This window comes from Pseudorca crassidens, chromosome X (genome assembly GCF_039906515.1).
Source record: "Pseudorca crassidens isolate mPseCra1 chromosome X, mPseCra1.hap1, whole genome shotgun sequence".
NCBI classification, from domain to species: Eukaryota; Metazoa; Chordata; class Mammalia; order Artiodactyla; family Delphinidae; genus Pseudorca; species Pseudorca crassidens.
Genome location: NC_090317.1, coordinates 21,199,924 through 21,220,404, shown reverse-complemented (window position 1 = coordinate 21,220,404; position 20,481 = coordinate 21,199,924). Strand labels below are relative to the sequence as shown.

The window sequence follows — 20,481 nt, the reverse complement described above, 5'->3', positions numbered from 1 at the left end:
CACCCCCGCCGCCCCGTCCCCTTGGCCCCCTCCCCTAACTCCCATTCTTGCCTTTTCTAGGCCCTGCAACTGGTTTCTCTTTACCGACGTCCTGAAGAGGCTGAAGCTTTCCTCGAGGATCTTTCAGGCTCGGTTCCCGCACTTTGAAATCGCCACCTTGCCCAAGGCCGAGTTCTACCGGCAGGTGGCCTCCAGTCAGCTGCTGACCCCCGCCGAGTGGCCTGGAGGCACGGACGCCACCTCCGCCCCAGGCTCCTCTGAGACTGTGGAGCTGGTGCGGTACGAGGCGGAGCTGCTTCGGCTCCTAGGGTCCGAGGTGGAGTTCCAGCCTTGGAACAGTTGACCGGGAAAACAGCCCCTCCCTTTTCTTCTTTCTCCTCCCAAGTTCACCCTTCCCCCACCTCCCATGTCTTTCCCCCACCGAGCACCAGACTGCAGAAAGAGGCAATAATACGGACCAACAAGAAGCCGCCTTATCAATGCCAGCATTAGTGACTGGATTGTTTTTTTGTTTTTTTTAATTTGGTTACAGTTAGTTCTCATCTCCCTGTCATCGTCATTGTTGTTGTGGTTGGTGACGGGGGTGGAAAGTTGAACTCCACGTCTGAGGACAAGAGGTCCCAGGGGTGGTGGGAGGTGGCGCCAGGGTCCCTTGGACTGGCCTCCTTGTGTGTGACCAAGACCAAACCTGGGCCCTGGGTGGCCACGGCCTGTCCGGAGGAGAAAAGAGAAAAGCCCAAATCTCTGAGCGCCCCCTCTGTTCCCCTGTGTTCTTTTGTCTTCCATAGTATTTATTTTATTAGTATTTAATTTGTATTGTTTCATTGGTTTCTGATAAGTCTGTATCACTGTGACGATTTGAGACAACTTGTTGTATTGAGGGACTTTCTTCACCTCCTTTCTTTGTCTTTCTCGATTAAGCTCTGAAGCTGTTCCCTCCCTCCGAAAAAGTTACTCCCAGGGTTTTTTCCACCACTGGGGAGGGGGCGGGGAGGGGTGGGGGGGCCACTGGCCTGTGACTAATGATGGTGGCTGGTGCTGGCCCAGGTCTGGGGGGTGGGGGGTGAATCCTGAGTCTTTGGTGCTCACCCCTCCCCCAGTTTTTCCCATTTCACCCTCCTGCCCTTTGCAGCAGCCCTGCTGTCTCGAGATTAGTGTTTACTGGGGAGGGGAGGATTATGGGAGTAAGGGGTTAATGAGTGACTCTTATGGAGGAGAGTTGAGAATGGGTCTGAAGGATAAGGTAGCCCCCTCCTTGCTGTCCTCACTGCCCTCCTCAGAGTGCACAGTATGGGTTTGTTCCTGCAGCTTTCCCCCCTGCGCCCCCGGCCTCCCTGGATACTGAGCCTCTCGGCTCCCCACCCTTGTCCCCATCTCTCCCCCTTGCCTGACTCAGAGCACCACTTTCCTCTCTCTTCTCTCTCTCCTCCCTCATTCTCCCTCTGCCCCCAACCTGTTCTCCTTTGGAATCTGCAGAGGGCTCTGGGATTGCCTGCCAGATGTTGAACCCAGGCCTCAGCTATTTCCTAAGATGAGGGCAGGAGACTGGTCTCCTGCCGGCCTCCACTCCTGCCTGGGGACCTGGGGCTGAGTGTGCGGCCCTAGCAGGCTTCCCTTCCAGCGCTGGGTTTGTTCGTGGAGAGAGGGGGAGGTGCTTGGGCTGCTTCTCTGTCCCAGCCCCCTCTGTGGCGTTGTCTTTCCCACTCTTGTTCTTATTTTTCTATCGATTGCTATTTTTCCGAACAATCCTTGTAGAGAGTGTGTGCCATCCAAAGGCGGGAGGGCCTCCCTACGGCCAGCTCTGGTTGGAGATGGTACAGTTTTATTGTACAGGTGCTAAAACAACAACAACAAAAGAAGAAAATGGAAAAAAAAAGGACAAAAAAAAAGGCAAAAAAAAAAAAGCCAGTTTGAGGATGGGACAATCTGTTCTCTGGAGACTCCTGACCCTTGCAGGAGCATTGGTGGTTATTTTCTTTGTATTGTGTTTGTTCTTTGTCCCCAGGGGGAAGTTCTAGGCCCCCTTCTGTAGGACTGCTCCCCACCCCCACCATACTGCCCAGTTGGTTTTGAACAGTTGTTCTCCCTTTCTAAAAAAAAATATATATATATATATATATATATGTATATATATATATATATATATATATATATATATAAAAAGATGAGGGGTTTTTTGGGGTTTTAACTTTTTGGTTCTGTTGGGGGTCATGGTATTGTGTGGTTTATTTTATGTTTGCCTTTACTTTTTTGCATTTGGGTGTGTATTCTGGCTGCCCTTTATGTTTAATTTTAAGCAACTGGCTGTGGAGTCAAAAACACTTGCATACTGAAAAACCTGTGTCAGGGCTTCTGTCTCCTGTCTTCTCTCCTCCCCGTATTGGCTCTTCCGTGGTTACAGAAGGTGGGCGTCCCCATGAAGTCAGTGGGGAAAGCCCTGATCCTGCTTTGCAGTTTTGGGTCCTTATGGGCACAGCAAATGAGGACAAGGTGGAGTGGCCAGTGAGCATTTGGGTCACTGGGGCAAGATCTGGAGAGGAAAGGAAAGGCCGGGGCAAATCCCGGGGGTGGCCAGTGGGGAGAATTGAGCACCTGCGTTGGTCTGGCGCGGGGCGGCGGGGGTTGGTGGGGTCCCCCCCGGGCGTGCGCTGCACAGGAGGAGCATGATGCGGGGAGGGACCACCTTTTAGGTGGCTGTGAGGGATGCCGCTCTTTAACTCAAGGAAATCACCTGCCTGCCAGCTCTCTTTCCTGCCCTGGGCCACCGGTGTCAGCAGCTGACTTCATGGTCTTGTCACTGCCCTCACTGTCATGCCGGTGTGCCCCCTGCCCCCGTACCCAGTGCAGTTTTTCTGTGGTTCTGCTTTCCTAAGACCCCGCTACTATGGAGGCAAGATGCCCATCCTGGATTTTACAACTTTTCTCCCTACTTCTGAAAAACAGTGGTAGAAGCTATAATTCCTTCTGACTGCTGGCTCCAGAATGAGCCTGTTATTGTTTGAGGGGAACGGGATGCCTGCAGGCCTGGGATGAGGCCCTTTTAAGCTATGTTCTTAGGACCTCTCACTGTGGCTGCAGTCTCTGGAGAGTCGTATCAGCGTACAGGCCAGGGGTCTGTGTGTCTGGCCGACAGGAGCCCAGCCAGCCCCAGGAGTGATCTGTGAGCCTGCACTTACCCACTTTCTGATCCTGAGGCCTCGGGTTCCCAAACAACACCTGAGGCCATGTGGCGAGTGCAAGGATCCAGCTAAGCCAGGGATGCTATGGGAGCTCAGAGGGATGGGCAGGGGCACAGGGTTGTTCAGAAGTGATGCCTAGTTGACAAGTAGGAAAATGGGAATTAGGGGTGGTAGGGAAGAATCTTTGAACTAAGGAGACATCTGAGCACAGGCTTGGAGACAAAGAAGGGTAGTATGTGCAGGAAACTACAACCCACTTCAGTGTCACCGGAGTTAGAAGGTACAGGTGGGGGAGGAGGGTGTAGGAGCCCTGCCAGCCATGCCACGGAGTATGGCTTTGACTTTTGCCTGAGGTGATGGGGAACCATGGGAACTCTTTAAACCAGGTATGACAGAGTATTTTTTTGGTTTTCTTTTAATACATTGGTAAAATGTGCTGGAGGTAGGACAGGCAGAGGGAGGGGAAAAGGTGATCCCTTGAGATTCAGAAGAAAGGATGAAGGGAGAGTCGTGGGGATGCTGTAAGGATTTCCATTTAGGGCAGGAGGGACATGCTGTGGGCAAAGTCCGAATGACTCCAAAGGAATAGGTGATGGTCCTTTGGGGACCCGTGGACAGCCATGGGTGTTTGGGGTGTGTGGGTGTGCACACCCCTTTATTTCTCTGGAGAAAGGGGATGAGTTAAAAGCGGGACCAAACAGCAGTTTCTTTTCTTGCTTTTGGGTTCCCTTCCCCACACCTTTTCTGGAGTCCTCTCACTGCCCTTCTGCCAGAGTGGGAAGAGCAAAGCAGGAGGTACGGACTGTGAATCCCATAAAGCAGGAGGTAAATCTGCATCCCTGGTCCGGACTGGGGTGAGGACGATGGCCTCTTATTAAGTGATCTAATCCTTTCAGTGCGGCCTAGGGGAAAGAGCCAGCCCACCACTTACCATCTAGGCTGACTTCGGGTGAGAGCGAACCTAATCTTTCGAGCCTTCATTACTCCATCTGCCAAATGGGGCTCAATTTACTGCCGACGGAAGAGAATCACACTGAGTAAACATGGCTGTTTAGCTGAAGTTAGTTCCTCCTACGTGCTGAGGTCACGAGCTTACAGTTAATGATGGTCTTACCAGAATGTTCATTTTTGGGGTGCAGGGTTGAGAGGGAGGCACTGTTCAAGTCTCCGTACTCTGAGAAAGGACGACCCGCGATCTATTTGGGTTGGGGGGGGGAATTGGGCGGTAAGCTCCTGCCCCTTCCATATTTTACCCTGTGCGGGGGAAGCTTGTTGGGTGCTTTACGGTGTCCCGTCCCTGGTAAGACAAGTGCGTGTGTGGTTTGCGGAGGATGAGGTCCGCCCCAAGGGCGACCTGCTTAGCTCCCAGGGGGAGGGGCCAAGTGCTGGAGCCTTCTGGACCCCGCAACAGGGCGGGCCAGGCTCCACGTGTTCCCCGAGACCACGGGTTTCCATGGCGAGGCGGGCTGCTAAGCTGCAGCGTTGGGCAAACGGACTCGGACGCCTCCCAGGAACTCGGGCTCACGCCGCGGGCGGTCGGGGCCCTCCGCGCGCAGACGGCTGTCGCGAGTGCCTCGATCACTCTCCGATTTCAAGGTTGAAAGCGGCGGTGCGCGCAAGTGTAGCTAAACGCAGGCCGCGGTGGGGAGGTGGTCAGGCCGGGCGCCCCGCGACTGGGGGCGGCGGCCCGGTCTCACTCCCGCCGCCCGTGCGAGAGTGGCGGCCGGCGCAGGAGGCCAGGCCCGCCGCGTGCTCACCTGCTAGTCCCGGAGGCTGGGGGTGGGTGGCTGCGGGGCGGGGCCAGGGCGCGACCGGCCAATGGGGAGAGGGCATTCATTCGACTGCTGAATTCCCCCTAGAAAGGGGAAGGGGAGGAGGAGGGGGCCGGGGCGAAAGTTCCAAGGTAGTGAGCGATGGAAGGCCTTGGTGGGGGCCGGAGCCGCCCAGGGACAGTTTGGGGCGCAGGGTCAGGACAGAGGCAGAGGAAGATGCCGGCCGCGGCCGCCTCCGCCAAGAGCGGCACGCCCCGCCCTGGCCGCCTCTCCCTTCCCGGGCTCCGCTGGGTCACCCGCCCGCCTGCGCCGGCTCCATAGCGCCACCTGCTGGACGCAGGCCGCACGCCTTGCGTGCTAAGGCCGAGGCTCTCACAGGCTGCGACCGCCTTGGCCTCCCAGGCCTGGGAGCAGCCGGAGGGGAATGAGCGCACTCACCTCGGATCCAGCGGCTTTGGAGCCGGAGGCAACCGCCTCTTTAAAAATACATGATGGGGTCAGAAAGACTACGATCGTGAGAATACCTTCTTGTTCCGCCCCTCCCACAGGGCCTGACGCTTCTACCACTCAGTCCCAACCAGGGATGAGGAAATAGTGATGAGTCTGTCCCAGGAAGGGGGCAGCAGAAAAGGGCAGGAGTTCAGAGTCTTCGGGGCACCTGGTGGCAGCAAGGCATTGCTGGAAGCAGCCTTGGTCTCCTTGTGGACCCTGCTGTCGCTGTCCTGGGGTGGCTGCAGACGTGGGCAAGGGAGGCAGGTGCCTGCAGTGCTATATGAGGGGAAAAGAGCCGTGGTAGCCCCCAAGTATGGGTTGTCCTTTTCTCGCCCCTCTTGCCTGCCTTAGTATAGGGCTGAAATCCCCATGGTTAGAAACAGGACTCATTCATTCTTTCAATAAACATTTATTGAGCACCTACTGTGTGCCAGGCACTGTGCTAGGCGCTGGGGATACATCAGTGACTAACACACAGTCCCTGTCCTTGAGGAGCTCACAGTCTATCGGAGGGGAAACATACATAAACACATAGCTAAGGAGCTACCATGTGCTAAGTGCTACAATAAGAGGTATATACAAAGTGCTGTGGGAGCTCAGAGGAGGGAGTAATGCATCAGCTGCTGGGGGTGAGGAGCAAGTCTCTTGACTCTATTAACCATTGCAAAGGCAGGGATGTTGTTGCCACGTGACCCTGGTTGAAATGAACCTGTCTCCTGAGGCTCTCCTCTAGCCCTCTCCCATAACTATATCAGCACAGGTTAGTTTATCAGATTAGCTAATTTAACACTTCGAGTAGGAAAGAAACTGGACAGGGAAGTTTCTTTAGGGGCAGGGGATGTTCAAAGTAGTAACAACTCTTGGATGCTAAGGCTGGGGGGTGGGGTGGGGGTACCATGAGGGCACTGAGCCAGGGAGGGCAGGCCCTGGGCAGTGGAGCACCTGGGGTGAGTGCCTGTGCAGAGGGGAGGTTGGAGGTCACCTACCTCAAACTTTGGTCCCCCATCTCTCACCAGCTCAATCAGTAACCGTCCGTTGATGCTCACTAGTTTCTTCGTAGTGTGCCCTGCTCTTTGGGTGATACAGTCCCCTGCCCCTCAGAAGGTAATTGGGGAGACTAAATAGGTTCAGGTCATTGAGGATGTAAGTAACAGTTTGTGATTATTATAGAGATGTCACAGGCTGCTCACAATCGGTTGCCAAAACTGCCAAAACTGGTCTGGGGAGGCAGCTTCCATGAACCAAGACTTGAAGGATGGATACAACTTAATTGGTACTAGCGGGGTGGGAAGACCATTCCGGTTGAGCAGAAGCAAGTAAAGCAAAAGCACAGAGGTGGGAAACTCCAACAGAGGCACATTCAAAGGCCAGCCAATCCACCCCTTTGACTGGAGCAGTACACAGGTCAGGGAAGCAATGCTGAGCCGACTGGGGAAGTCAGGCCCTGATGGTGAAGGGCCTTGCCAGAAGGTCGAAGACTTGGGAACTTGTCTGAAGACAGAGCTGATGCTAAGCGCAAAATACTTCTGGAACGGCTGACCTGAGCCCTCAAGTGCTCCCCCACACCTCCTCCAGGACCCCTGGACTGCCTCACGATTCAGAAAATAAAGGGTTAATGCCCAGCTGCTCAGAACAGATTGGAGGTTAATTTTTTTTTTTTTTTGGCCGTATGCGGGCCTCTCACTGTTGCGGCCTCTCCCGTTGTGGCACAGGCTCCGGACGCGCAGGCTCAGCGGCCATGGCTCACGGGCCCAGCCGCTCCGCGGCGTGTGGGATCCTCCCGGACTGGGATCCCCTGCATCGGCAGGCGGACTCTCAACCACTGCGCCACCAGGGAAACCCGGAGGTTAAGTATTTTGAGTGTCACCCCGACCTGGAGGCATCCTGGCAGAGGAAGAACAGAGGTGGTGCCCTGGCAGATTGGAGGGGCTGAGTCGGATCACCCTGGGGGGCTGCCAATATGTCTGGGGACGGGGTTAAGCTCTGAGTGAGTTTGAGCTAGGCTGGGAATGTGGAAGAACGGCCAGATTTGAGAGACAATGGCAAACTGCGCTGGAGTTCAGGAAATGGGGCGGGGACAGGGTCAAGTGAACACAGCCATCAGCTGGCTCTCAAATGTCAAGCTTAGAAGGTCAGGAAGATGGTGGCAGCATTAAGAGAAACAGGCAAGTCATGATGGCCTTTTTGTTTCAAAAGGTTTTGTGTGTGTGGAGGACTTTCAAATAGCCATTTTTGATAGAGGGGCACTCTTTGAGGGACTGACAGGCACCCGGGTAGAACTGTCCAGCAGACCGCTAGGAATGTGAGCCACAAGCTGAGGAGAAGAGTGAGGGCTGGAGCTCTAGATTCCAGACCCAACCCAAAGAGCCCTCCTGGAGCCAGGAGGGTGGATAAGGCCCTTGGGGGCACCCACATGTGAAGTGGTGGATGTGGAGCCCGACGGGCACAGAGAGAGAGGGTGACGGAGGACTCGGATGAGCCCAGCTAGTGCCCAAGGGGATGGGAAGTAGTGTCATGTGCCGTGAGGGCTCACAGGGGCCAAGAAGTGTGAAGAAGACCTTCGTATGATGAGTTCTATGGGGTTGGGCTGAGGGGGGCAGGGCCAGTCTCAACCCACGTGGCACCTTTGTGCCAAAATTACTTTTAAAGGTGACCCCCTTCAAGATGCTTTACTTTCCGCCACCAGGAAATGGTCATAATAAACTGATTTTATTAGAAAAAAATCACGTTAACGCCAAGCGCTGGAGACGTGTGAGAAATACACCTGCACAACCATGTATGCTTCCCTCCTGGGGGGAGAAGAGGGAGAACAAGAGGACAATAATGGGCTTGGCAGTGACCAGAAGGAGAGAGAAGGGCAACCAGGGGAGGTAGTTAGGTCACGTGGCTGGTTTTGTGCCAGGGACATAGCAAAGGTCCTGAGGCACTGATTCACATTAACCAAATTCACCAGATAATATCACTGTTTCCAAGGCTGACATATTAGAGCTCTTAGGCTGGCTCTGAAACGTGGCGGAGAGAGGAAAGCGAATTCACAGAAGAGACAGGGGACAGGATGGAGGCCCCAGGCCGAGGGGTTGACTTCAAGAGAAAATTGGCTGACCCCTTCTCAGAAAGAGGAAAGATGGAAGGAAGGCACATGGAGAGACAGGAGGAACAGGGAGCTCACAGCTGCTGGCTCCCGTCTTCGTGGAGGAGGAATCAGGGTGAGGTGAGAAAGCTGGAGGTCAGGGGCCGCGGCCCACTGGAGGTGGTCTGCTGCAGCGGTCGCGGAAGTGGCTGGGTGGACCGACCTGTGAGGGGAGTAGAAAGTAGGCTGAGCAGCAAGTAGGCACGAGCGGGGACAGAGGTGGACCCGAAGCACACCGCTACTGGATTATCCGACTGTCCCCGGCCCCGCCTGCCAGCAGGGAAGCGGCAGGGGCAAAATTAATCAAGAGGGAAGCCAGGATTCGGGGTGCAGGGCAGGGCGCCCGTGAAGGCTGGTATTACAGCCCGAGCCCTTGGCGCAAACATCCAGCTAATTTAGCCCCCCTCCCCCCGGGGACGTTGTGGCTGGGTCTGCCCCTGGAGGGGCGCTTCAGCGAAGCGCTCTGGGGAGCTGATGTTTCCGGCCTGCTGGCTAATGACTGGTGGGCAAAGAGGCTGACCCCAGGAAGAAAGCGTCTTCCCCAACACACATGCTCATCGAAGGTCTCTTCCCCTGGACCTGCTCCAGCTCTGTGACATCTCTCCAGATGTGGCGGCTCCAACCTGTACCCCATAGGCTCAGAACAACCGAATCTTGGTTTGTACAAAGGGAACCGGAGAAGGCTTTCCCTTAAAACAGAAAACTCCCCATCTCTGTGGCTGACCCACAGAGAGACACACACCCTTGAAGACCTCACAGCTACACCCCCGTCCTCACCAAAGAAATGGAGATACAGACCCACGAGTACACACAAATACATACAGAGATATTCACGTACGGGATAGTAAGTACTCTGTGGAGGGAAAGAAGATGGTGAAATACAGTCAGGCAAAAAGACTCTTCTCACGAAGCCCCTACCCCAGCCCTGGCTACAGACGTCTCAGGAGGTCTGCCCTCCGTCACCAAGTCAGCCTATTACCCCGACAAGAACATAGCCCCTAGTGCTCTTGAAAGCTGTGGTCTGACACCAGGGATGCTCCGACTGGGCCTGTCTTGGCCATGGTGACGCCGGGCAGGGGTGGGGCACGGGGGTGTGGTGTACTGACCCCCCACTGAAATATAAGGGCAGGTGCACTCCTTCAGTCAGGCTCTTAGAGGAAGTCCATATACAAATGCTGCTCCACTTTGCCTGGTGGGTCACACTTCCCCCCAAGCCCTCCGTTTATATGTCATGGGGCTCCATCTTAATGAGGGAAGTGGGGTTGAATGGGGAGAAGGGGGCTGGGGTTGGGGATCTGGTCAGTAGGCTCCCAGATGTGGTCACACTAGGCTCAGCCGTAAACAGGGACCCTGAGCCCGAGGAGAGCTCAAGTTCAGCCACCGGGGTCAGCCCAACAGTGGGGCGGCTGGGAGGAGAGAAAGTCTGGTTTCCCAGAAGGCTCGGATTGTGGGAACCCCTTGCAACTACCTGGGTTGGAAGTGGCTGAAGGTGAGCCTGATCCCTCAGGAGCTCCCTCAGGGTCTCTTCAGGAACCAGCAGCCCCTCCATGGGGGCCCCAGTCATCATGCCCTGTACATAGGAGGAGGGCCTCAGAGGCCCCTCCTTGACCCCAGGGGCTGCTGTGGCACCGGAAGTCCTGATGAAGGCCGCAATCACAGTCCCGGGGGGCTGAGAGCTGGGCCCTGCTGGGCCAGCCCCTGTGACCGAGGGTGGTGCTGGATTGGTCGGACAGTTGCCCCCAGCCAGAATTTGGGGGAGGCTACTGAGAATCAGCGGAGCCCCTGGTGCTGCCACCTGGTTCTCTTGGAAACTGGTGTTCAGGGGGAAGGAGGCCTGCAAAGTGAAGGTGTCCTTGAAGGTCGAAGCAGGCGGAACACTCTGGAGAACGAGCTGGGTTGAAGCAGTAGTACTGGCAGGAGGCCCGTTGGTCAGCACTGTGGTCAGCGGGATGGTCTGCAGGGTCAAGGCCGAGCCTGACCCGACAGGGGCCACTCCTAGGTGGATGTTGCTGGGCACTGAAGAAGTACTGAGGAGAAACAGAAAACAGATTTGGTTCAGGTAGGAGGCTCAGAAGGAGGGCACAGGAGGAACGGAGCTGAAGGCGTTTTCTTTGTCGTCACTTTGGCTACCGTTTGTTGAGCACTTAGTAAAGGTCAGGGATCATTCTAACTGGCTGGCATGCAGGATTTCACTCAATCTTCCGATCAGCCATGAGTCGAATAAGATTAACAATCTGATTTTACTGTGTGAGGAAACAGGAACAGAGAGGTTAGGTAACTTGCCCTAGACCACACAGCTAGTAACAGGGACACAAGGCTTTCTGACTCCAGAGCTCGTGTTTGTCACCGCTCCACTCTACTGCCGTCCCTCTTCAGAAGAGCATCCCTGTGGCCCACACCAGCGTAGTGACAGGTACATACATATAAACCAGACGAAGGCCAAAGTTTCCACGGAAAACTGGAGGCACCTTAGTGTGGACACCTCCTGGTGGGCTTGGAAGGCCTGAGGAAGGCAGGATGTTGCCTCTTTTCTGGAGTGGAGGAGGCTTGGGGGGACGAGCCCAGGAGTAGAGGCTCCCGGTGGCTGCTTGGGGAGCACTCTGGGGTAACAGAAACAGCCCCAGCTGGCAAGAGAAGCACCCCAGGTCAACAGCTGGCTTGGCCGTTACATTGGCGTGTGACCTCAGGCAAGTCACTTTTCCTCTTTTAACCAACAAGTGTCCCACTGGCTTCCCAGGGATGCCACAAGGGTCCCAGGAGACCCGAGAGAGAGCGGAGCTTTGCAAGAAGCTGAAAACGCTCCCCATCACGAGGTACTATGGGAAGACTTGGAACGGCCTGGGCGCACTTACCTCACAGCTTTGGTGCGTTTGGCCTGGCTCTCTGGTGGAGAGACAAGCACCGTGGAGGTAGTGGGGATCTCCTCGTCTAGAGACAGTCCCGATTCCAGACTCGCAGATGGCTGTAGACCAACGTGCTGAAACTTTGGCTTTTCCCAGGAAGTGGCGCCCTTGCCATGCGGGGCAGCTCTGGATGATACCCTGGAGCTGGCTCGCCGGGTGGTGCTGCTGGACGAGGTGGAGGGAGTGGAGGCCTGAGGGGATGTGGCTGGGACTTCACTTCTCTCGTCCTCATCTTCAATCACCACCAGGTCCTTGGGCATCTCCTTAAACTGGTACACCAGCCTCTGCCCTTCCACTTTGGCAAGGATGCCTCTTTGGTAGTAATATCTGTGGGACACGGGACAGAAAGTGGGGGGTGAGCCAGGGACACACCACCCTCCCGGGCAGGGTGCGCACGAGGTGGAGGCTGGTCGGGGAGCCAGACGGGAGCCCAAGGGCAAGGGAAGGGGTAGGGCCAACTCTCGGACTTGGAAGGCTTTTATGAAATTTCTGATATCTCCCCCCTGATGACTCAAAGGGTCCACAAGCAGGGATTTCAAATGCTGACCCCCATCCTGCTTTGGGGCAGAGGACGGGAGTGAGTGAAGGATGGGAGGGGTGGACGATGGGGGTTCAGCAGTCCCCCAACCTGAGAGACCGACCGTGGGTAAGTCAGGCCCATCTTCCTGGACCCCTAGCTTGCAGAATATGAAGGAAGCCCTTCTTGGGGATGGGGGGCCCTAAAGTTCTCTTTCTGCTCTAAAAAGAAAAAAAGGCTAGGACAGAAATGCAAGAGGAAGGGGACTGTCCCTCCCAGGCGGGACCTGGGAAATGGGCTGGGGGGCAAGCAAACGGGAGAGTCACAGGAATTCCCTCCTCGGAAGAGCGTCCCGGTGACTCAGGCCACAGGAGCGAGGCACTTACACATCACCCAGAGCCCAGTCTTTTCAGGGAAAATTGGAGGCCCCTTAGCGACGGGACTCCCTGGACAGAAGGAAGAGCTTGGTGACTCCTCAGGGCAGTGGCTCCTACCTTAGTGCCCGTCCCATCGTCTCATAGTTCATGTCAGGCTTGTTCTTCTGCTTCCCCCACAGCTTGGACACCGCTTTGGAATCCACCAGCTTGAAGATACCTTTCTCTCGCTGGGTCCACTTGATGTACTTGGGGCAGGTGTTCCGGTCTTGCAGAAGTGCGAGGAGGAACTCCCACAGGTAGATGGTGCTGCCTGCAGAGTGGCAGGCGGTGAGGGGGCGCCCAGGCCCCCCGGCTCCCTACCCGCCTCACCTGCCTCCCCGCCGTACCTTTGCCATCCTTCGATTTCTTCCGAATGGGGATGCTGGGGTCAGTGACGGGTGAGGTACTGCGGTTGCCCTTGGTCTTCCGGACTGTGGGGGGATGGTGGGAGCAGGGTGAGGCTGAGCCCAGCCAGGGTGAGCGCTGAAGGGCGGCTCCTGGGAGGGAGGGCCCAAGCGCTCACCAAGTTAGGTGATGAGGCAGACAAGGCAGAGGCCCCGGGAGGCCCGGGGTCACTCTCCACAGGCACAGCCTTCAGGTGCCCGCACCTGCCCAATGGCCAGCCCTCATTTTCAGGCCCCAAAGGTAGAGCAGAACACTGCTCCTGTGTGGGCAATGGAGTGCTTACCGATGCGCCACCTTTAGAAGATCAGAATCTGCCTCGCCTAATTTTTGAAACAAAAAGGCAGCCTAAAGGCGTGACTGTGGTGTGGATAAGTGTGGCACCAGGGTTTGGTTGCCGCACGGACACGGCAGTATCGACCAGCCATCGCCTGAGTAAATCAATAACACTGGGGCTTGGGAAAGCCCAAAGTCCTCTCCCATACATGGTCTCAGCTCCGTAAGCTCCGAGAGGGAAGATAAGAGCATGGGTTGAGGCAGAGGCCCCCAGAGGGCCAGGGACTGGCCAGGGGGCCAAGCCTGGTGTCTGAACACTCAGTACAGGATTCAACCCACGGGGATCATTGGGTTTTTAAGAGTTTACATATCTGCTGGGCAGATGGGGGTGGCCTGGGAAATGTCAGGCTTTGGGCAGGCCACCTGATGGGGCCCGTCTTTCCAGAAGGGAGGACTTTCTGTCCATCCCACCACACCGGAGAGCTGTTCTCTTAAATGTGTCTGTGAACCTAACCCCAACACTCACCCCTACTTATGGTATCCCTGAGCCCCTCCTACTGCCCACCCCCCTAAAGGAACACTCTCCCCTCTCCCCCCCCTTCTCTCTCTTACGTCTCTTCTTCGATTTTCCAGTCTTCTTGGTACTTTCTTCTCTGGGGACCTTCTCCTCCAGACAGCACTCCTCCTGGCCACCAGTGTCACCAGCCCTGTTCAGGGCGTCGGGCTCAGAGACAGGAAACAGGTAGCTGGGCAGAGTGACGGCTGGAGCAGGGTCCGGGTCTGGAAGCATTTCGGAGGTGCTGACTGCAAGAAGAAAGGCCTGAGGTGGGTGCGGCCCAGGGCATGGTCTCCCAGTGCTCAAGAGAACAGTGGGCTCCTGGCGGGGCGGGGCGAGGCGCCATTCCCCACGGCCCCAGACACAGGATACACCTGAAAACGCCTCCCGTGTCTCACAACACTAGGAGAGGAAACATCTGCAGAGCTGTGGGCACGAGCTGGCCCCAATCACGGCGGCCACGTTTATAGCGCACTGCTGGTGGTGGGGAAGTTCCAGGTGACACCCAAGGAAAAGGGCCACCTTGATTTAGTCATCTACTCATTTCACAACCGGAAGGAGCCTTAGACATCATTTAGCCCAATTCCTCTGCTTTTCTGGTGAGGAAACTGAGACCCAGAGATGGCAGAGCATGTGCCCAAGGTCACACAGCAAGCTGGTCACACATGCCTGGTACATGCAGGCACTCAGAAAATATTTGTTGCATCCTGAATGAATATTAGTGACAGAGTCGGGATTAGGAATGCTAGGATTCAGAATTTGCAGCTTCAGGGCTTCCTTTCCCCCACTGTATCCCAGTGCTTCCTTGGGAAGGGGCAGTTGGGGCCAGGAATCCTCCTGTGGAGTCACGGCAAGTGCGTGGGGGGTGCTGAGGGAGAAGCCTGCCTCGGGGGCCATCGGAGGAGGTAGGGGCCAACCTCCCAGAACAGTGAAGGGATGAGGAGGCCACACCCTGCACGGTCTTCCTGGGAGCTCAGCAAGACAGCAGAGGGGCCTGAAGTTACCCTAACCAATAGTATTCAGCCTTAAAAAGGAAGGAAATTCTGACACATGCTATACATGGACGGACCTTGAGGACATTACGTAAGTGAAATGAGCCAGTCCCTCCAAAACAAGTACTGTAAGCTTCTACTTATCTGAGGTCCCTAGAGGAGTCGAATTCATTGACACAGAAAGTAGAATGGTGGTGGCCAGGGGCTGAGGGGAAGGGGAAATGGGGAGTTAGTGTTTCATGGGGACAGACTTTCAGTTTTACAAGGTGGCGGCTGCACAACATAACAAATGTACTTAATACCACGGACCTGCACACTGAAAAATGGTTCAGGTGGTCCATGCTATGTTATGTGTATTTTACCATAATTGAAAAACTAGAAAAAAAAAAAACCCAAACAGTCACCCTGGCCATCTTTGCTTGTCTCCAGTGCCGTCCTGCCCTTCCCATTCCAGTCACAGCCAAAGAGCACGTGCACGTGTATATGGGTGGGTGTGGGTGCGCGCACATGTCCCTGAGAATCTAATACACGGATGTGATATTTTTAAGGGAATTTTGTGTTGCTTCAACTTAAGGCGCTAGGGTTCAAACTTACAGATCTGCTTCTCATCCAGGATGTCATTGGGAGACTCGACGTTCAGCAAGACTTCAGTGGTTGACATGGTTTGCGAGGTTGCTTCATTGTCATCTGGTGCCGGGTTCCATGATGTGGGGGAGAAGAAAAGTTCCCTCAGGGCATAGGGCAGTGGATGCAGCTACAACCAGGGCCAGCTCAGAGAATGGAGCTAAGGAGCCCGGGGGCAGCCGGGAGGGGACCAGCGCGCCTCCCACCCTGATTCTCCACCTTTCTCTACACCCATCCCAGCTGGTCTCCCCTCACTGTCCCGCTCCATCTCAGGAGATTATGAATCCATTTAGGTGGTTTCCTCCTCTCTGAAGTGGTACTACCTCCTGCTTATCCTAATCACCCCATCTAACTTGCAACTGTTGGGGGCCTTGACCTTGGCTGCGTGGGGTCACTAGAAGCCATTGTGGACTACTGTTCCCTGAAGACAGAACCCTTTTTTCCTCCACACCTTCTCTGCCCAGGAAGGAAACAGACCTGCTAGCAAAAAACTACCCTCCAGGATCTGATCCTGAGTCATGCACAAGGTCCCGTCTGTTATGATGCCATTGTGAACGTCGTCCAGCTCCAGGCCTGAGTACAGATGCAGTAATTCGGGGTAGGGGACCTGCTCCACGATCACAGCTGGGAACACTGAAGGGTCTTCCAGCTATGGAAAAGAGAGGGATCTGGTTCAGGGCTCACCCGCCTCTCCCAGGAAGCCCTCCGTACTGACCCTTCTTGCAATTCCTAATTCTTGGATCCCTCAGGGGCTGTCCTTTGTAGGGCATGACATTGCTCTGGGTCCAACCTCACTAGGTGATGCTTTGAGTGGGTTCTTAATGAATAGAGATGGGTTAACTCTGTACCAGCTGCACTCAACCAGGGGCAGACAGTTCTAACTGGTCGTAGTTATGGGTTAATCGGTGAACAGGGTTAGTGCTCAGTCTATGAGAAGGATAAAGCTCATTCTGAAGCCAGTGGGAAAGGATTCGTCAATGGCAAAAAGGGCGAGGGACTCAGCCTATGCTCAGGGTTGGGTACCAGGGTTAGGGGCTCAGATTGTGAACATCTTAGGGCTCAGTCTGTGGTGATGAGAGTAGGAATGAAGACAGAAGAACAGAGGCATTATAGAGGTAGGAAGGTAAGGGCCTAGTCCCTGCCTGGATGGGGGAGAGGGTTCTGATTTCCAGCTTGATTCAGTGGGTGCATGGGGATACTGTTCTTGTTAAGGGGGAACCCAGAATGACGAGGAGTAGGTTTTTGGAGAAAGATAAGGGAGAAAGTGTCTGAATATGGTGAGTTGGAGGCACCACTGAGATACTTAAAATGGAGACACCTCAGGGAGTCAAAAATATGTATCCAAGAGCTCATCCCTGGGAGTGGAGAAAATTATTGGGATGAGAATTTGACCCCCAGAGGACATAGTTGTTCTAAAATCAAACAAAGCTAAATTGAAAAAATGAGTGCGATCACAACTGTTTTTTAAAAATGACGAATAGAAAGAAATATACCAGGATGTTCATAATAATTATATATTTTGGTTGTGAGACTTTGGGTGATTTTTTTCTTTTCTACTTGTCTGTATTTTCCAAATTTTCTTTCATGAGTCTGTTAATTCTTTCTTCATGAAAAAAAGAACGAGAATGCTCAGTTCTGCCTAATGTTCCTGAAGGATCCAGAAGAATAAAAGCGATGAAACTGGCTTTGGGTTTGGCCGCTGGGCAGTCACCTGGCTAGAGCAGTTTCAGGGGAGTGCTGGGGTCTCAAAACACATTACAACAGATCTCAGGGAGGACGGACAGAGGGAGGCAGGCAGGTGGGCGTAGTGATTAAGGCCACAGAGTCTAGAGCTACCGGTCCAGTACCGTAGCCACTAGCCACCGGTGACTGTGTACCTTTTTTCAAGATTAAAATTTCAGTTGCACCAGCCATAGTTCAAGTGCTCCATAGCCACATGGCCCCACATTGGACAGCGCAAATCTAGAGCATTTCTAGCATCTCAGAAAATTCTATTGGACTGTGCTGATCTAGAGCCAGACTACCTGGGTTTGAAACCAAACTCTGCTATTTACGAGCAGTGTGATCTTGCGCAAGTTACCTAACCTTTCTGTGCATCGGTTTCCTCCTTTATAAAACTGGGGCGGTCATATTATTGACCCCATAGGGTTTTTTAAACAGATCAATGTAGATAAAGCGCTTAGAACAGGGTCTGGCATACAGTAGGTTCTCATTAGGTGCTTTAGGCATCAGGGGCTTCTAGGAGACAAGTAACGTTTTATTTCTTAACCTGGGTGGTGACTTAATGCGTGTTCACTTTATAGTTATTCTTTAAATATATATATATATATATAATTTATGCACTCTTTTGTATTCATTTTTTAAATTGAAGTATAGTTAATTTACAATGTTGTGTTAGTTTCAAGTGTACAGCCAAGTGATGCAGTTATACATACATACACACACATATACACACACCTATATATGTCCTTTTTCAGATTCTTTTCCATTATACGTTACCTCTTTTGTATTCACAGTATATTTTGCAACAAAAATTGTTTCCTAAAAAGAGTGAGAGAAGGGAGGTGAAAAAGTAAACCCAGAGGGTGGAGGCTACACTGGGGAGAAGAACAGACCTAAGAAGGTGGTATGTTGGAGGAGGTGGGCAGAAGGGAGGAAAGGGTTTCTTTTAGGGTTGGGGAGACATGAAAATGTTCTAGGTTGAGGAGACAGGTGTGGGAGGTCTGAAAGGTACGAGAGAGAGGAGGTGATGGATGGTGTGAGGTCTTGAAGGCGGCAGGAGAGAAGAGATTAAGCACTGGGGTAGGTGTTACCCTTGGAAGGAAGAGGGTCACTTCTTTGTCCCAGGCCGGAGGAAAGGAAATAGGAACAGGTGATGTTATTGCTAAGAGGGAGAAGGGAGGGAAAGTGAGGGCGTCCCCGGGTTTGAGCTTCTCTGTGGATTGGAGGAGAGGCTGTCTGCTGAGGGTGGAGGGGCAGGCGTGGGGTCGGGAGGGAAGAACAGCTTCGGTGAAGAGCAGCCTTTATGAAGAACAGAAATAATTGCTGAGTGGACTAGAAACAAGTTAAAAAGTGACTAGCGGAGTTGAGAACCCAGGTAGAGTTAGATTTTTCTTCCCTTCGTCCAGGAGGTTAGGCACGCCAGAGATGCTGGATAAAACTGAGCAACTTTAGGTTAAGACCTAGCTGGACAGAAAGTACCATGTACTCCAAGCCCACTAGGGGGCAGCCTTTGGTAGGTCACTAGAGATTGGACAAAGTTTCCCATCCTCACAGGGATCTGGGATAGACAGCATCAGAATTAGGCTGGGGTGCCCTTGGAGATAATCCAGCTGGACCTCCTCTTGGTGAAGATGGGGAGATGGCAGCCAGATAGGGTCGCGGACAGGACTTGCCCAGGTGACACTGTGGCCACACTGGGATCAGAACCCAGGGCTTTGGACTTCTAATCTTCCATTCCTTCTGCCGGACCTGGCTGCCTCTTCTTCTCCAGTGTGTGGAAGGAGGGTAGTGGAGGGTAGGGATGAGTGTGCCAGGACACCATCCAACGGGTACATATAAGTACCCTAGTGCCAGGCAAGGTATGGAGCAGTGGGGGCCTGAGTGCCAGAATCCTGTCCTGTTTTCCAATTTCCTCCCACCAGAGGAACCTATCTCCAGTTTATCCTGAATCCTTAGATCGAGGCTGAAAAGACGGTTATGGAAGGGCTCATCCACCGGCTAGAGACATGAGTCTGAAGGTGCTGGGGGTTGGACTGTACCCTGCGGTGCCAGCTGGCAGTTCTCAGTCCCGCTATGTGGTTGTCCCAGCACCTTTCTCACTGTGACACTGGAGGTGAAGCAAAGTGGCCAAAAATGCACATGGAGGTCAGTGTACACGTGTGCATTCAGCCCGTTGCTGACTGACAGCTCAGCTAGTGTACTTAGCAGCTGCTTGGCTGGCCTGGGAACTTTACGTGCCCTGTAACTGCACGTGGGCAAAACCAGCTCACTAAACGACCACGCGATGACTACTGCCTGGCCGCATGGGGCGCGTTGGTGCACAGTCTGGCTGGCAAGCAGCCCCTATGTCCTAAACCTAGTAGGTGCTTGATCAATATTTGCTGACTGGGACTCTCCTGGTGGTCCAGTTGTAAAGAATCTGCCTTCCAATGCAGGGGATGCCGGTTTGATCCCTGGTCAGGGAACTAAGATCCCACGTGCTGCGGGGCAACTAAGACCGCGTGCCACAACTACTGAGCCCGCATGCCTCATCTAGAAAGAGAAAACCCGCATGCCACAACTAGAGAGAAGTCCAAGCGCTGCAACGAAGAACCCGCGCACCACAAAAAAAGATCCTGCATGCCGCAACGAATATCCCGTGTGCCGCAACTAAGACCCGACGCAGCCAAAAATAAACATACATAAATGAATAAATAAAATATACATTAAAACAACAACAACAACAATATTTGCTTTCTGGCTAGCTGGCTGGTCGGCCAGCTCACTGGCTGTCTGCCTGCCTCTCTGTGTCTATCTGATTGTCTGCGCTGGCTGACCAGGTTCTGTTCTCTGGGGCCATACCTGGTGGATGTCATCCATTCCGTTGCTTGCAAACTCAAAGATCAGGTCACTGGGCTGCAGAGTAATAGCCATGCTGTCTTCTCAGAGAGCTGACTGCAGGATCCGCAGGGCCCTCTGGAGGCGTGGGGTTTCCTAAATGAAGAGATGCTGTACCTTGGAGCCTAGAGCCCACACCACGAGCCACGGTAAAATAGGGGTTGTAGAGAGCTGGAGTAGGTGGTGGCCTAAGCCAGGTTCAAGGCTGCATGCTGAGCTGGGCCAAGCGCAGGAGCGACCTACAGAGAAGGGAGAGACGGGGCAGTGAGTAAGTCACCTTCCTTGAGCTCTGTTCCTAGGACAGACTGCCAGAAGAGGGATAGCCAAAAGTGGAGGACAGTGGGAGCAGAAGGGGAAGGGAAAAGAAAAGGAGGCAGGTAAGGAAAGAAGGAAGAACAGAAAATTGAGTCGCCTTGAGAGGGAAGAGGCTGAGCCTCGATGCCAGTCTGGGTCACCAGCATCTGCACCTGAGCTGGCCTCCCTCCCTTCCCACGCCCTCTGGAGAAGGTGAGAGATAGCGGGAGTTCGGGCTCTCTCCACTCTGAAGATTAATCCCCAGGATGCGGCCACAGGGGAAGCCAGGGGCAGCCCATCTGGCCTCACGGATGGAGCATGAAGAATCC

At 54.1% G+C, this 20,481-nt stretch overlaps 2 protein-coding genes across 16 annotated transcripts in view; one reads left to right on the top strand and one right to left on the bottom strand.

Annotated features, from left to right (window-relative positions):
* Nucleotides 1-486, top strand: part of BCORL1 (BCL6 corepressor like 1) — a 60,125-nt gene extending 59,639 nt beyond the window's left edge. For all 9 annotated transcript variants that reach the window (XM_067724269.1, XM_067724265.1, XM_067724260.1 and 6 more), the window contains one exon: nucleotides 61-486. In XM_067724269.1, coding sequence (XP_067580370.1) covers nucleotides 61-343 — 283 coding nt within the window. In that variant the 3' untranslated portion in view covers nucleotides 344-486. The remainder of the gene's footprint in view (nucleotides 1-60) is intronic.
* A 5,350-nt stretch (nucleotides 487-5,836) lies between these two features.
* Nucleotides 5,837-20,481, bottom strand: part of ELF4 (E74 like ETS transcription factor 4) — a 47,873-nt gene continuing 33,228 nt past the window's right edge. For 4 of the 7 annotated variants that reach the window (XM_067723373.1, XM_067723374.1, XM_067723371.1 and 1 more), the window contains 9 exons: nucleotides 19,823-20,097; nucleotides 15,737-15,908; nucleotides 15,230-15,322; nucleotides 13,700-13,891; nucleotides 12,757-12,840; nucleotides 12,488-12,680; nucleotides 11,426-11,803; nucleotides 10,042-10,600; nucleotides 5,837-9,426 (listed from right to left, as the gene is read on the bottom strand). In XM_067723373.1, coding sequence (XP_067579474.1) covers nucleotides 8,932-9,426; nucleotides 10,042-10,600; nucleotides 11,426-11,803; nucleotides 12,488-12,680; nucleotides 12,757-12,840; nucleotides 13,700-13,891; nucleotides 15,230-15,322; nucleotides 15,737-15,908; nucleotides 19,823-19,894 — 2,238 coding nt within the window. In that variant the 5' untranslated portion in view covers nucleotides 19,895-20,097 and the 3' untranslated portion in view covers nucleotides 5,837-8,931. Of the gene's footprint in view, nucleotides 10,601-11,425; nucleotides 11,804-12,487; nucleotides 12,681-12,756; nucleotides 12,841-13,699; nucleotides 13,892-15,229; nucleotides 15,323-15,736; nucleotides 15,909-19,822; nucleotides 20,098-20,481 lie in introns of all 7 variants that reach the window. The other 3 variants (XM_067723376.1, XM_067723377.1, XM_067723375.1) reach the window with 3 other exon arrangements.